Genomic DNA, 14788 nt, shown 5'->3' on the forward strand with positions numbered 1-14788 from the left:
TAAGATTGAATTGAACAGCGTGTTAGATAAACTGCGGTAGAAGCAAGTGAATCATGACCATACATTACAGTAGGTTAACTGTCATCATGTCTTGTAAACGTGGTGTCCAATGTGTTTTTTTATTTTTCTTTATTTTCACTGACTCGGCTTATAAAGCAGCCCACCAGAATAACTCCCTGTGCTCCTGGCAGCCAGGTGTCTGGCTGGTTTCTGGTTAATATTTACACAACTGTAAATCCCAGAGAATGTATTGATCAAAGAGGTTTACAACAACTTTTCAAGAAGGCACAGTGAGTAAGCTAGCTAAATATTTATACACAAACTTCCTAACCTAGAAAATATGCAAGCAATGGGATCCTGTTCAAACCAGCCTTTAGATAAGGCAAGACTGCTTCATCATCAACCAATACAAAGAGCATAGTCATGAAACGAAATGGAAAATAATATGCAATATAGAAAAGGAGGGGGCTATAGGGAACAGCTTTAGGTTAAGAAAGGTTAAAGCGACATCAAATTCCCTTGAAGTGTTTCACAACAGCATTGCCAGTAAGCTTCGAGGAAGGGAAGTAGTACAGTGGAACAGAGGTTTCGCTAGTTATTGCTATTAACAGGCTTAAGTTTCCACCTAGGAAATGTCTTGTTACGTGACTAAACACATTTATACATTTAGTGCCTGTTTTATATGCAAATAATACAATTTTCTAGAGTTGCTCTGTCATACCTCCTTCTTCCACATAGCCAAACACAAACTATAGTGCAACACAACAACAAAAAAGTTCCATATTTCTTCATTAAAATTTTTAATGAAGAATTTCGCACAAATTTAAGGGACCAAGAATTAATAGTTTGGGTCCTTTATTGTAATTCATGGAGCCACTTGTGAAGTTGGTGTTAAAAACTCTATACACACACACACACACACACACACACACACACACCTGTGATCATATTACTTTAGTATTGCTGCAACAAATAATAGTTTAAAAATGTCAGATTTTGTTGAGAACTGTGATTATGTGTGCAAAGAGTGAATGAGTGGTGAAAGTGATGGACTGCATAGAAAGGGAAGATGAAAAAGAAAGAAGACATTGAAAAGCTAAAATGGAAATAAATAATGACAATCTGCAACTACTGCTGCTTGCAAATCACAACCGAACAAAAACTCTGAACTCTTCTGTTGAAGAGAACTGTTGAACTGTTCTAATATCACTGTAAACCACAGCCTCCTTCTTATTACTTTAGAATCATTATGGTCGGCTGATACTCCCTAATACCAATATCAGTTTCAGGCTAAAAAATCAAGCATCGGCTGAGGCTTTATACTGTTTATACGGTATGTTTAAGGAGGAAACACTAAGAAAAGTGCTACATCTGTTACAAGCAGTCAAGTGCCTCCTTTAAGGATTGCGCAATCTGTGTTTTCCCCTTGATTTCTGCTACAACACAGAGATCACACTCCGCTGATTCCTAACAATGCACATTCAACTGTATTTATGACTTTTTGTTATTTCTGATGGTAAAAAATGCCTGCAAATGTGTGTCCTATTCTTAAATGTTCAATGTGAAGGCTTGTTGTAGTTTTATCTTCTATCCACCAGGTGGTGACTGTGTCATATGTTATTTAAACGGGACATGTATGTAAGTGTAATAGAGCCTGATAGTGGGTTTTGTTCATATCTCAGGTGAAGCCTTTGATCTGGATTGAATCCGTCATTGAGAAGCACTCCCACAGTCGGATAGAGTACATGATCAAGGTAGGTCTTTTTTCAGTTGCCGTGTCGTTTAAAGCCACATTCTTGTTGTTGTCAAACGTGGATCTCATAGTTTTTTTGCAAAAGGAAAAAGTAAAGAAAATTTGACAGCATTGCAGTTCAGACTGACTCAAGGTTTGTTTACCATCACAGCAAAGTGCAGTACACTGTAATGACTTTTATTGTTTATCTAGTTTGCTTGAGTGGCATTCATGCTTATTTAATGCATGAAAATGTATGCCTGTTAAGCCCCGGTTGAGGCGGGTCATCGTGTTAAACTTGACCTGCTTGTTTCTCGTCTCAGGCGAAGAGTCAGTTCAAAAGGCGTTCCACAGCCAACAACGTGGAGATCCACATTCCTGTGCCAACTGACGCTGACTCACCCAAGTTCAAGACCACAGTGGGCAGCGTGAAGTGGGTGCCTGAGAACAGCGAGATCGTCTGGTCAATCAAGTCCTTCCCTGTGAGCATGACTCATGAGTGTCATACAGAAAGCTGAAAAATGGCTATGATCTTATGATTGGATTTTTGAGTAATACTTAAAGATTTGAGGGTGTAAACAGTAGATATGCAGATACATGCCTTTTGGAGTTTAATTGTAGAGGGCTTCCTTGACTTTGGGTTTATCTAGTTATGTTTGGTATATTTTATGGACACTTATTTTGCTTGTTTTTATCTTGTAATCGAGGATCATGTCAGTTTTATCCCTACAGTTAATGCTTATAAAAACTTGATGGTAGAATATGAAGTCGTCCCTTTTTTGTGTTTGACCAAAGAGGTTTCCAGAGGTTTTGTATTATAGAGTTTGTGTTGTGTCTTCTCACAGGGTGGAAAGGAGTATTTGATGCGCGCCCACTTTGGTCTGCCGAGTGTAGAGGCTGAAGACAAGGAGGGGAAGCCACCAATTAGTGTCAAGTTTGAGATCCCATACTTCACCACCTCAGGCATCCAGGTACATCCCGCACACACACACACACACACACACACACACACACGACGCTTTAAAAAAATGTTTGCAACTAACTCCACAAGTGTTTAACCTACTTGTAGCAGCGTGTGGTTGAAGTAAAATAAGTCAAAAACTCGATTCCCCTTGCAGAAAATATGAAATAGGACATAAAATAGTCGTGTTTATCACAAGGAAGTGTACTAAAAACCTGTTTACAGTTCAAACCGTGTTTATCATTCCTATATAATAAACCATCTGGGAGCTGATTCAAACAAATGCTGCAGTTTATTTGCACCTGCTGTTTGATCGTCATCCAGTGCACATGCACAAATGCATAGTCTACATATCTTGTGGTTTTTTGGTTGTTTCTCTGTCATCCTGGACTTAGAATTTATGGCACGTCGAAGTGTCTCTCATGTGAACTCGCTCTCTATCCACAGCAGGAATTTAAACAATTCATATTTGTCTTTTGGTTTTGGCCAGAGGGGGCAGTAAGGGAGCACTGTTAAACTGTGAGACTCCTTTTGTGGTGGAGAAAATATCTACTGTTGAACGAAGCAGAGAGCAACTGCTCACAACTTAGACTTGTCCCTCTGCCTTTATGTTGATCGAGTGATAAACAAAATGTCATTCTTAGTTACAGGTAAGTAGATTCACTGGAATTTAGACGTGATTCCCATGAAACTGGGAGACAAGCTGATGTTTTTCCTCCATGTTTGAATGAAAACTTGCTGACCGCAGACTTCCACAGATGTGCAGCACTTGCTGTATAATCACAGTTGTCCTGTGATTATATGTGTAGCACCACAGTAACACAAAATTAAGTTTTTCCATGTCTTGATGTGAGGAAACAATGGCAAGTTGACAAACTCCATTTGAAAATACCATTTTATTTCACAAAAAGTTGAAAAAACAAGAGTTTTCCACAGGTACATTTACATAACTCCACCTCAGTTACATTAAACAGATCTTCTCTGACATTGTGCTTCATTTTCTAAAGCAAGAACTCCTGAATTTCAATATTCTCAAGTGATGTTTAAACAAGAAGTTGTGCAATACTGGTGCAACCATTTAAATGCTCGGGATATATGACAAGTTATCAGTGCCAATGTCTTAAATAACAAGTAAGCATTTTCTTAAAATCAAAAGACTTTAAAGTGATGACTATTAAAGCCTAATCCATAGAGCAGAACAATAATACAAATCACAGGAGAAATGAACTATTTGTTATTTATTGTCTGTAGAGTTGCTTGTTTATTGGGCATCAGTGAATTCTTACAACAGCACACGCATTTCGAAACTTACTTTATGACAAACAGTGTACTTTCAACATTCAGCTCTTCGGTCATCTTTAATCTTCAGCTGACAGAGGCCTGAATCTCTCCTTCTAACACGCTCTAAATGACTTTTACTGTATAACACTCATTTAAAGAGCGAAGAGGTCATATTTTCCAGCTTCTCCACATTTCCTCTGATAGTCAATAAAACCTTATTAAGTTGTTTGGACATTACGCAGCCCACTCGGAAACAAGAAGCTTAAAACCAAGATAATTGAAATATGTGATTCTTTTAATTGGGGTGGTTTTGGTAGTAGAAGAATGCTTGCCTTTTTCCAAGGTAATTTGGCAGCTGAAAGAAGCAATCTCCTTTTCCTTCCTTCCCTTCGAATACTTGTCAATCTATAAATGAACAGATGCTTGAATAAAAGCAGATGCGTTAAGACTTAGTGAGGCAATATGTGTGAAATAGAGCCATGTCTTGTTTTACTGTATGTTAAAAGTCCTTTACGTTTTGAAAAAGGGCTTCAACTTCTAATTTTATCTCTAAAAATGAGTTTCCTAGGTATTTCTAACTCTTATGTTTGCACCCAAAAAATGTTGTGGAAAAAATTATGTTTCTTAAAATTATAAGTCTTTACCAAATGTTTGAGATGTGCACAATTGAAGAAAAAAAAAGCATTACATTTAGAATAAAAGTGTAATCTCTCTTCTTATGAACTATAGCAATGTATTAAACATTTTATTTGCAACATAATCATTCAAAATAATAGCTAAAGGTCATATAAAAACAACAGTATGCATACACAGTGCAGCCTTTGTAAACCTACATGAGGCTTGCTCATCTGGTTGGTTGATGCATCCTCTTTTTGTGGTTTTCTACAAACCATTGCTGGCTTGTATTCGAACACTAGAACCCAGAGTGTTTCCTGTTCACTTCAATCTGGACACACCCTGAGGGCACGAGTGTCACTGCCTTCACAGAGCGAGGTGGGTCATGTCCTCAACAATAACAACAACAAAATAAAAATGCCAGTGGATACACACTGATATAATCTTTCCATTTAAATATACAATTAAGGATGATTAAAATCTTCATATGACAGCAGTTCATCGTGAGAAAGTTATTTGGAAATGCTACCTTAACCATTAGTGGACACCTTAACTGATTGATTGAGCAAGTTTGTCAAGAATGATTTTCTTGTTAAATTTGTAACTTCCTGGAAGGAAGCCCCCAGTTAAGGTTTACCACTGAAAATCGCAGTGCAGCCTGGGTATCTTTTTTATTTTAAAGCCGCTATCTGTACTGAAATCAAAGCCACCACATCGAGGTGCTGGTTTACTGCTGCCTTGATTGGTTAGTTTGTTTTTGTTATTGTGTGACTTTGATTAATTTAAACTTAAGTGTTAAACAGCCAATCCTGTCCACAGCAGCACATTGTACCACTGTAGGTGACTATGGATAAATAAAACACCCTTTAAAAAAAAAAAAAAAAACTCTCCCTTTAAATGAAGACATAAACTTGATTTGTAGCTTTGATAAAATAACTACTTTGAAATAATGTTTTCCAACAGTTTTGAGGATGTACAAGTATCAAATTAAAATATTTGGTTTGGTGCTTTAGTTGTAGCAGTTCACTGGTTCCCAAGTTTTTTTCCACAGTACATCTGTCTGTCAAGCCAAAAGCTTAAAAACTCTTTGCTCAGTGTTTGCAGTCACGCTGTGGTGCACCCACCATCTCAGAGGCAACCTATTAAGAGCCATATTCCCATCGAACTCCCATGTCAGGCCAGTAACCTTTCCCTTATTACAGGGCAACGGCAGACTGGGTCTCAGACTCTAATGCAGCCAGTAACACCACTCTCTACGTGTGAGAAGAGGCTGTAAAGCTTAATTAGACACATGTAAATATCAAAGTATGAGAAAGTTTCTCTTAACTCCACCACTAAGTGTAGGGGAGAGCACATGTGAAGCGTGTATGATGCACGTAGCTGCACCTTATAAATTTAACTAGAAATGGAGCAACCCCACACTTTGGACAAGTGGCAATAAGTCCAAATGTCCCGTCTTTCGGTGATGCCGAAGGAACCCAAACGAGCTGGCAGATGCTTTTTGGGTCATAGCTTCTACCAAAAGCCTGATAAATCCAGACCACACATGTAGTCTGTACTTACCAAACGAGATACAACAAACATCCTCCTTTCCACTTCTCATCTTACAAGCCATAATGATATTTTGCGGAGGTCGGCTTTTGAAGCCGTTTTGCTGACTAGGTACCCACGGTCAGGCCGACGGCATGTTAGGCTGCTGGGTTCAGGGAGAAGTGCTGTGCCGGCAGACTCGGTGATCCCGTGTCTATGTGTTTGTCGTCATGTGTCTGGTGGCCACGGCGCTCTCTCTCTGACCTCACTGTGTAGTGGAAGGTAATAACAAGGCGGCCACTGCAGAGGCCTTACCAGAGGCCCCGCCGCCACTCGGCCCACAAATTCCTGCCCTGTCTGTCCGGCTCCCAGCTGGGAACTGGCATGGTGGAGACATGGCACGGCGACATCTGCCAGAGAGGGGTCGTGTCAGCCTTAAAATGGCCGAGCTCTCATTCCTACTAATTGTCAAAGTAAACAATTTTTTTTTTTTTTTAGTAGTAGTAAGGTTGTGTGAAAGTTATTACTGCTGCAGCACACTGCACACACTGATGCATGAAAGATACAGCTGTAGTGTTTCTTTGCAGCACACCGTGAGATACTCTTTGCTACCACAAGATTAAATGATATACCACGGAGAAGCAAGTTCATGATGTCAGTGTGGTTAAATTGTGATAGAAATGATATTCAAATAAATATAAAGTAATATTTTATCATTTATGAACAAGTCGATATGAATCTTACTAATGTGGAAATATTGCTAAAATTCTTTCCACCATCACAGTTTTTTTTCCCACCTGACTGAGAAAAACAATGTGCAGTCATGGTCACTGATGGGCAGGATGGCGGTGTATTTTTAGAGCGTCTTCTCGAAATTGAGCTCGGCTCTGTCGTAACACTGGGCTGGTGAAATATCAGTTAATGCCTTGTGAAAGTTGTTGCTTGGTTATGCTGATGTGCATGTTTTTTTTTCCTCACAGGCTTATGAAAAATACAGTTATGTAAATTCACTATATGTCCCTTGAAAGCTGTTCTGTATCTGCTTCCCTCTTCTCAGTGTGACTCATACTACAGCTTCCTCATCAACAACACTACTCTTACTACGACTTGCAGCCCACTACGAGCTTAAAGGAACACTCCGCTGCAAATCTGTAAATTGAGTGTTGAATCCTTGAAAGGTGGCTCTAGAAAGTCTTTTGCTTAAGAGGATGAAGGCACAGCTTGTGAAGAGGCTCTTTTTTAAATACTGTTTAAGAAATTTGGAAAATTCAATGAACATTCTCAAACCACTCCTACAGCAAAATGCTGTTTACCACCAAGTAAAGTATCCTAACTATGCCACTTTTATATAAGTTGTGATTGCTTGAGACGTATATGCATGTGCAGATTTCGTAGAAGTGCCTTTGAGTACTACTCTCTCATTCATTTTGGTACAGTTGATTTTAATACCTGATTTGATTACAGACTGGTCTCAAGTTTACCCTGATCAGGGCCCAGGTCCCTGATGTGAATAAGTCATGATTAGAAACAATTGCTGTGCCCCAATTTCATACTATAGTATATAATATTTTCTATACTATATGCAATATTTTACTTTTAATTGAAGTTTACTTGTACACTGTTGGACGAAAGCTAAAACTGCTACTTTGCAACACTACTAAATATACATCACAAAAAAAATTCAGCTGTGAGCATGACTCTTATGTTCTACATATATTGCTTTGTGAGAGAATAGTGAACTTTTAGAGTACACTGTAAAATCAAGTATTAAAAGTCATTGGTACACTTAATTTAGTCTCTTTTCCAATTTGATCACGATAAACTTGAAGCTCAGAATTAATTTGCCGTATGGAAGTGAGACATTGTTATCGAGTTCTTGTTTGGCTTGGGCCTTTTTCTGGAAACTGTTAGAATTTTTTCTTGTGTCCTGGTGGGTTTCCTGTGTGAGAATGTATTTATATTTTGGTTTGTCTGTACGTGTTAGCTCAGTGTTATACTGGCAGCATGTCCAGGGTGTATCCTGGCTCTCTCCCAGTGCATGCTGGGATGGGCTGCAGCCCACCCCGTGACCCTCCACAGGATAAATTTAGACTACGGATGGAAAATGTTTAGGATGAGGTAGTTTCATATCAGCAAATGACTTTTGGCATGTTGTGTTATGTATTACAATAGAACACAGTAACTTGCATCATAATTTGCAAAACTAAAAACTGAAAAAAACAAAAAGAGTCGTTTTTTAATAGTCCTTCCAGTCATTCATCTCTGTTTTCCCTCAACAGGTGCGTTACCTGAAGATCATTGAGAAGAGTGGATACCAGGCCCTGCCATGGGTGCGCTACATCACCCAAAATGGAGGTAGGTTATGAGTTCACAAATACTTGTGCAGAGTGCCCATATGTGCAGCTCTTAGGCAACAGTTGGGCAATACAGTGCAATGTGGTGGGAACCAGCCTCGAGCTGATGCAGTTCTATGAAAAGGGGATACACTGTAGAACATGAGGCAATGTGGCAACGTCCTGCGAAATGTGAGAAAGTGAACTTTCTTTTTTTTCGGGTCCAGCTTCCCTGATCTTCATACTGAGATTACCAAGGTTGCACATGTTGGTCTTTTTGCTAATGTTGCCAGTAATTGCCAAACATCCTCATCTCATTTCCTTTGTATTCCATTCATTCTGGGTGGAAAGCATCAGCTGCCTCCACTTGATTTCTCTCCGATTCTTTCTTTTCTCGCGTCCATTTGATTAAATCTTGTTCATTTCCTCCTCAGATTACCAGCTCCGGACCCAGTAGGCGGCGCCTCAGCCGGCAGCAGTAGGCAGGTGGAAATCAGAGGGGGCGGAGTGGAGCCGCTAATGCGCTATCAATGGCAGGTGTCAGTCATGAGACCAGAGGACTGTCTTTTTTTTTCATTTGTTTAGTTTTTGTATTTGTTGAAGTTCTATTGATTTCCGATCAATGCAAATATTAGATGGAGCCTTCAGTTAAGCAAGGTTTAAAAAAAAAAAAAAAAAGGAATTGTATTACTGTGTGGCTCTTAATGTGAACGAGGCCAAGAAAAGATGGAGTAATGTTTACATCCAACACATGCAGCGCAGAGATGTACACAATCTATGGGTCAAATGGTGTGTGGAGTATGTTACGATTCTCATTTAAAGTTACTGTAATCACATCCATGCAGGATAATAACACGCTCTCGGTCAGTCTGAGTAGGACATTTTTTATATGAAGCTGCTTTGTTCTGCCACAATTCCTATTTGTTGATTATCTGTATATATTTGTTACATGTTAATGAACTTCCATTCAGTGTTATATGTTCTATGATTGTAAATTGAAAAGCAAAGCTCTTCTTCCCCCCCCCCCCTTTTTTTTTTTTTTAGTATTATCACCTCCATGTAATGCCATTGATACATGCCAGAGCAATGCCCTCCTGCATGGCTGTTGTGCTATTGATCAGTTTGACTCCTCTGAAGTTCAGAACATGAAGTTAAAGTCACACTGTAAACAGAATATCAGTTAAAAATCCCTCTTTTCCAGCCCGACACCTGTTTCCCTTTTCCCCGTCTGTAACCACACACATTTTAAATCATTAAATATCTATTTAGAGAAAACTGTTCCATCGTCTCCCTGCGTCACTCTGTGTGTGATGTCACTGCAGTCATCCCAGCGAGCTGTCACAGTGTCCTCTGCAGGCACCTGTCCCACTGTCCCAGGCCAGTGAGGAATGCTGAACGGAGGGGGAAACTTCTCAGAGAGAGACAGAGGAGGGGGTTTCCTGTATCAGCCTGTGGTTGTAGCAAACCCTCGATGGTTCTTTCCACGCTGTCCTGGAGGTCTTTTCAAACAGTGCGACTCTTAATACCCAGGGCTCGTGATATCATAGGCAACAGAGCGCCAGTGCTCCGTAAACACACGGGAGAGCAGGGAAGGATGTGACTCAAGCTGTGGTCAACGGTCGCAGACGTGCTCGAGAGAAATGTAGGATGGACCGGCACAGACTAGCTATTGTTCACACCAAGCCAGACTGCAGTGGTCCTACATGAGGTCATTGCTTAAGTTTGTCTTGTAAGGGGACTGTGATACTCTTCATTCATGTGAGTCAGTCAGAGCAGGTGCTGAAGGTCCATGTCAGCATGACCTGAAATGCCAGATTTGTTCTTATTACTCGTCACACAGTGAGACCTAATTTGATCTTTGGAGCTATAGAGAGAAAAGTTCATTAAATTCTTCCTTCAAGCACCTGTTTTTGTCGAGACACCTACACAGCAGGTGTGTCAAGTCCGGACACAAAATACCGATAAGATCAAGTTGAGTGTTAACCCGCCTGGAACTGAAACATGCAAGCTGCAGAAGCTCTTATCTTCACCTGTATCTGTTTTCTTTCCTTCTGCTGCACATGAAGCTTTCTGAGATAACATCTCAAATATTACAATAATATATGATTTCACACAGCGTTTCCTGTCAGAATTGAGACAGTGTGAGAAAACAAATCAGTATATCTGTTGCGTTTGGAGGAAAACAAACTTAATTAAACTTTTTTGCAGACTTGCAGAGGAAATATCTGAGTGCCCGCATTTAAGTCTAGTTTAGCATGTGAATACTTGTCCTATCCAGCAGTGATCTGAATGACAGGTATGAGGCTGGTAATAACACCTACTCAGACCAGATTAAGTGTTATCTCGTCTATATCAACCTCTTTCACAGTCTGGTGTTAGGAGGGCTCTGGTTCTGGATCAAAACCAGACATTTGTACAAGATTGTCTGTCTATACAGGCGTGTTTTCAACTCTTACGAACATGATAATTTAAGTATCTCTGATTCAAAGACTTAAAATCCCCACAGCAGAGCCGTCGGTTGAACAGACTTACTGGTCAAAGTGTGCTCTCCCTCACTGGGGAACAGTCTCTGTGATACTTGGCAGAGCATGTGAATATAGTATTTGGCACATGATGAGAAGGTTGCATTCATGAAGAAAATTCAACCTCCAGGGAGTCGGAGGGGAGACCTGACATACACCTCATGTTGCTTGCAGAGGGCTTGGTTACAGCAAAACACGAGTATCCTCTCTTATGTTCACAAATATTTAACATAAACATATAGTCTCTTATCTAAGATTAACCCCAGGGTTTTCATAACATGTTTCTCAAAGGCAAAGGTTCCTCATTTATGTCAGAAATGTGCCAAATGTACGAATTATAAAACAACATATCATCATTTAAAGCAGAAGTGTTGAGATACTAACAGTGGCAATACGCCCAGTATTGTGGCCCAATATTCAACATTAAAGTCCAGCACAGAAGTTTTATAAGCATGTAAAAGTGCTCATATTGCGGCAGAATGGCTCCCACCAGCTTTATATTTTCATATATGATAGTTGTGTATTTCTGTACAGTATTAGAACTGATCTGTTCTCAGTTTTTTATTGTTTTAGCTGGTCGAGTTCATTTTAATCACTATATACAGTTTAACCTATAGTTATGCATCATATATATATATTATAGCTGTCAAATAAATGTAGTGGAGTTAAAAGCACAATATGTTTCTTTCTAGCAGAAAATAGAAATGCCCAATTAAAGTTTAACTCCTTCAAAATGTTACTTAAACATACAATAATTAAGGAAATATACTAAGTTAGATTCTACCACTGTTATGTTTATTTTAACATTTTTGGGTAAAAACTCAAGTACTGTGATTGTTGACCGATTGAGAATACTCCAAAATTGGGAAATATGAGAAATAAAGAAATAGATATAAATTGAATTGATTTTGAAATTGAACAGACCTTTTAAAAATGTAAGTCACAGGCTTACAGTATCTAGATACACTTTTTGAACAGTGGCTAACTGCCTGCACACAATCAGCTGTGCAACACAAAAAAACTATAAAATATATTATTATTATTATTGTTATTACTGATAATAGACATACAAAAGACATAAAACATTCTAAACGTGATTATAATTCTTGTTTCTGTTTTCAGGAAATTGTGTAAAAATGCAGACAAGAAACCCTAATGTGCTTATATGATGTCTCTTACTTAAAAATTACACATGTATATAACTATATAATATATAACTATATCTTACATCATAAACGAAAAACAAAAACACACAAAATTACTTGGAGGAAATGAATGCAACACAGTGGTGGTTGCATTAACCACAGGGTTGAATAAGTGCATCATTTTATCTTCAACCTGCCACTGAATGAAACAGATGAACTTCTCGTGCCTGCAGTGTAAGTAGGTGAACAGGTGAATGTAATAAAGGCTTCACCTTTCCCCTCCTGGAGTTATTTGGTTGCCATGCTAACATTCCACCATTGTTCCTGATTTTATTGCTGATGTCTCACAGTAGTTCTTGTCAATGGAAAATAACTATGGTTACCCAACAGTGTGATGAAGCAACAGGTAGATAAGACTGACAGCGTGGCAGTGTCGACTTCAAACACAGGTGTGCCACGAGGAACCCCGTGTTTATCCACACACGGAGACACGGTGCCTAGCAACCGAAGGGAATCCTCTCGTGTCGCATCAGGACTCTGACTGAACGTGACGTCAAGACAGGTCGTTCCCCTCTCAGTCACGCAAACTGCCCCTATAATTATCATGTGAAATCTCTCACTCTCAGTTGTGAAATGCAAACAGTTGATGAGTCACTTTGAGACAGTAAGTGGAGAAAAGGTATTTCACTATAGGTGAATCCGAGGAATGTAAGGGTTTTCCTCCCACAGAAACCTGAAATAGTTGTTCCACTGGTTGAAAAACACCTGGAGCTCAGTGTGTGGTCCAGAAGGGTATTCCTCAAGTATAAGGAAATTTCCATCCCCCTGTGTAGACTGTAAAACAATATTAGTTTAAAGAGCATATGGCTGAGTAGCCAGCCCTGAGACCCTGTTGTAATCTGCAGACAGATAGTGTGCTGAGACAGTCCGGTGCAGTGCGTGACAGTAGGTCACACCGGCGCCTTCACATTGGGTCAGTTAGTCGTAGTATCACAAGGTCAAAGTGCACGTCAGAGTAAACATTTGGCACTGTTGCTATATTTACTTCCCATTAAGAGATCTCATGTAACAAGTGTTTTGTTATGTCTTTGCCTTGGAAACTGACTCATCAGCAGTGGAGTCCAAAGTCTGAAACATCAGCAAGTACAGTTAAAGCACGTACAACCTTATTATCAACCTCATTTCACAACACACAGACCATATTATTATGGACTAGCAGAGCAGTAGATCCCAAGCTGTGGGGTCGGACCCCACAAGTGGTCCCGAGATGAATCAGAGGGGTCAGCAGATGATTAAAGGAACAGTTAGACATTTTCTAGAAATATACTTATTTTCTTTCTAACAGGACAAGATTACAAGATTAAGATCACTCTCCTGTCTTGTGATGTTGAAGTTATGAAAGCTTAGCAGGAAGACTGGAAACACAAGAAACAGCTAGACAGGCTCAGGCCAAAGGTAACAACATCCACCAACCAGCAGCAACAAAACACTGAAATTAACACATTATATCTTGTATTTTTAATCCATACGAAAACTGAAATGCGCTCTTCCTGGATACTCTACTCACCATGTTCCAGTGTTTCTTAACTCAAGCTACATAATTACTGTAAAGATATGGAAATATTACCCATCTTCTCATCTTATTCTCTAATAAGTGAGTTCATTCCCCAAAACATCAAACTACTTCACTAAAAATTGTTATATCATTTTTTATACACCCTTTCATCATATCTTGCCTTTTTCTTGAGGTATACTGGAAAATTCTCCTTCAGGCCTCTAAAAGTCCTTCAAATAAGACAAACTTTGGAAAACAATCACTGTTTTTGAATTGTTCAATGCTTATGTCACACTAAGATCATAAACTATGATGAAGGGTCGCAAGCAATTACTTTCAAGGCTGCAACTAATGACTATTTCCAAAATAATTTGTTGATTTAATATAATGTCCATCAAAATGTACTGCATTTTGCTTAAAAAAATATTTAACTCATTAAAATTGAGATTTAATACTCATTTTATTGTTCATACTTGCATTTTAGATTTCTACCAGAATATTTTACCTCTTTAAATGTTCAAATGTGTTTCTGAATATACTGGTTTTCATTGTTTTATCGCCTGTCTCTTTAACCCCCCCTCCTAAAAAGCCCAGTCTGCTCTGATTGGCTTGTGAAATATTATGGCACACCTTTGCAAAGGTAGTTCTTAAGCCGTGGGTGGAATATTTTAAAGAGCCTGCATACATACACATCCGAACAGCTTTATTGAATCATATGTTTTCTGATCTAGGCAGCCCACAAAAACCTTTAAAGGATTATTAAAATAGATGTTGATTGCGTTTCTGTTGATGAACGAATCAATTCATCAACAAATCATATTAGCTCTTCTTTATTTCAGGGCTGTAGGGCCCAGTGCCACACACATACAGTATTGCATAAGGTAGAATTATCAGAGACAGCTCCAAGCAACTTTATGAATCACTCAAAGATATGTTTAGAAACAGAAACTCCAACCAGACGTTACTAATATACGTGATATATGTATTACAGAGTCGGTTCACTGGCAGGAACTGGAAGCCTGACTTCATTTTTTTTCAGAGTTGTGTTTTTATATTCCTGGAAAACTACCCTGGATACTGCCATGGCACGGAAAACAAAAAAACTCACTGCTGC

The 14788-nt window shown here is 39.1% G+C and overlaps 1 protein-coding gene across 2 annotated transcripts in view; it reads left to right on the forward strand.

The window, feature by feature from the left end:
* The window catches only part of ap1m1 (adaptor related protein complex 1 subunit mu 1), a 17586-nt gene extending 7854 nt beyond the window's left edge, over positions 1–9732 (forward strand). For both annotated transcript variants that reach the window (XM_059345024.1, XM_059345023.1), the window contains exons 8-12: positions 1683–1754; positions 2056–2214; positions 2578–2703; positions 8399–8474; positions 8887–9732. In XM_059345024.1, coding sequence (XP_059201007.1) covers positions 1683–1754; positions 2056–2214; positions 2578–2703; positions 8399–8474; positions 8887–8909 — 456 coding nt within the window. In that variant the 3' untranslated portion in view covers positions 8910–9732. The remainder of the gene's footprint in view (positions 1–1682; positions 1755–2055; positions 2215–2577; positions 2704–8398; positions 8475–8886) is intronic.
* Positions 9733–14788: the final 5056 nt, after the last annotated feature.

Source organism: Centropristis striata, chromosome 11 (assembly GCF_030273125.1).
Source record: "Centropristis striata isolate RG_2023a ecotype Rhode Island chromosome 11, C.striata_1.0, whole genome shotgun sequence".
NCBI classification, from domain to species: Eukaryota; Metazoa; Chordata; class Actinopteri; order Perciformes; family Serranidae; genus Centropristis; species Centropristis striata.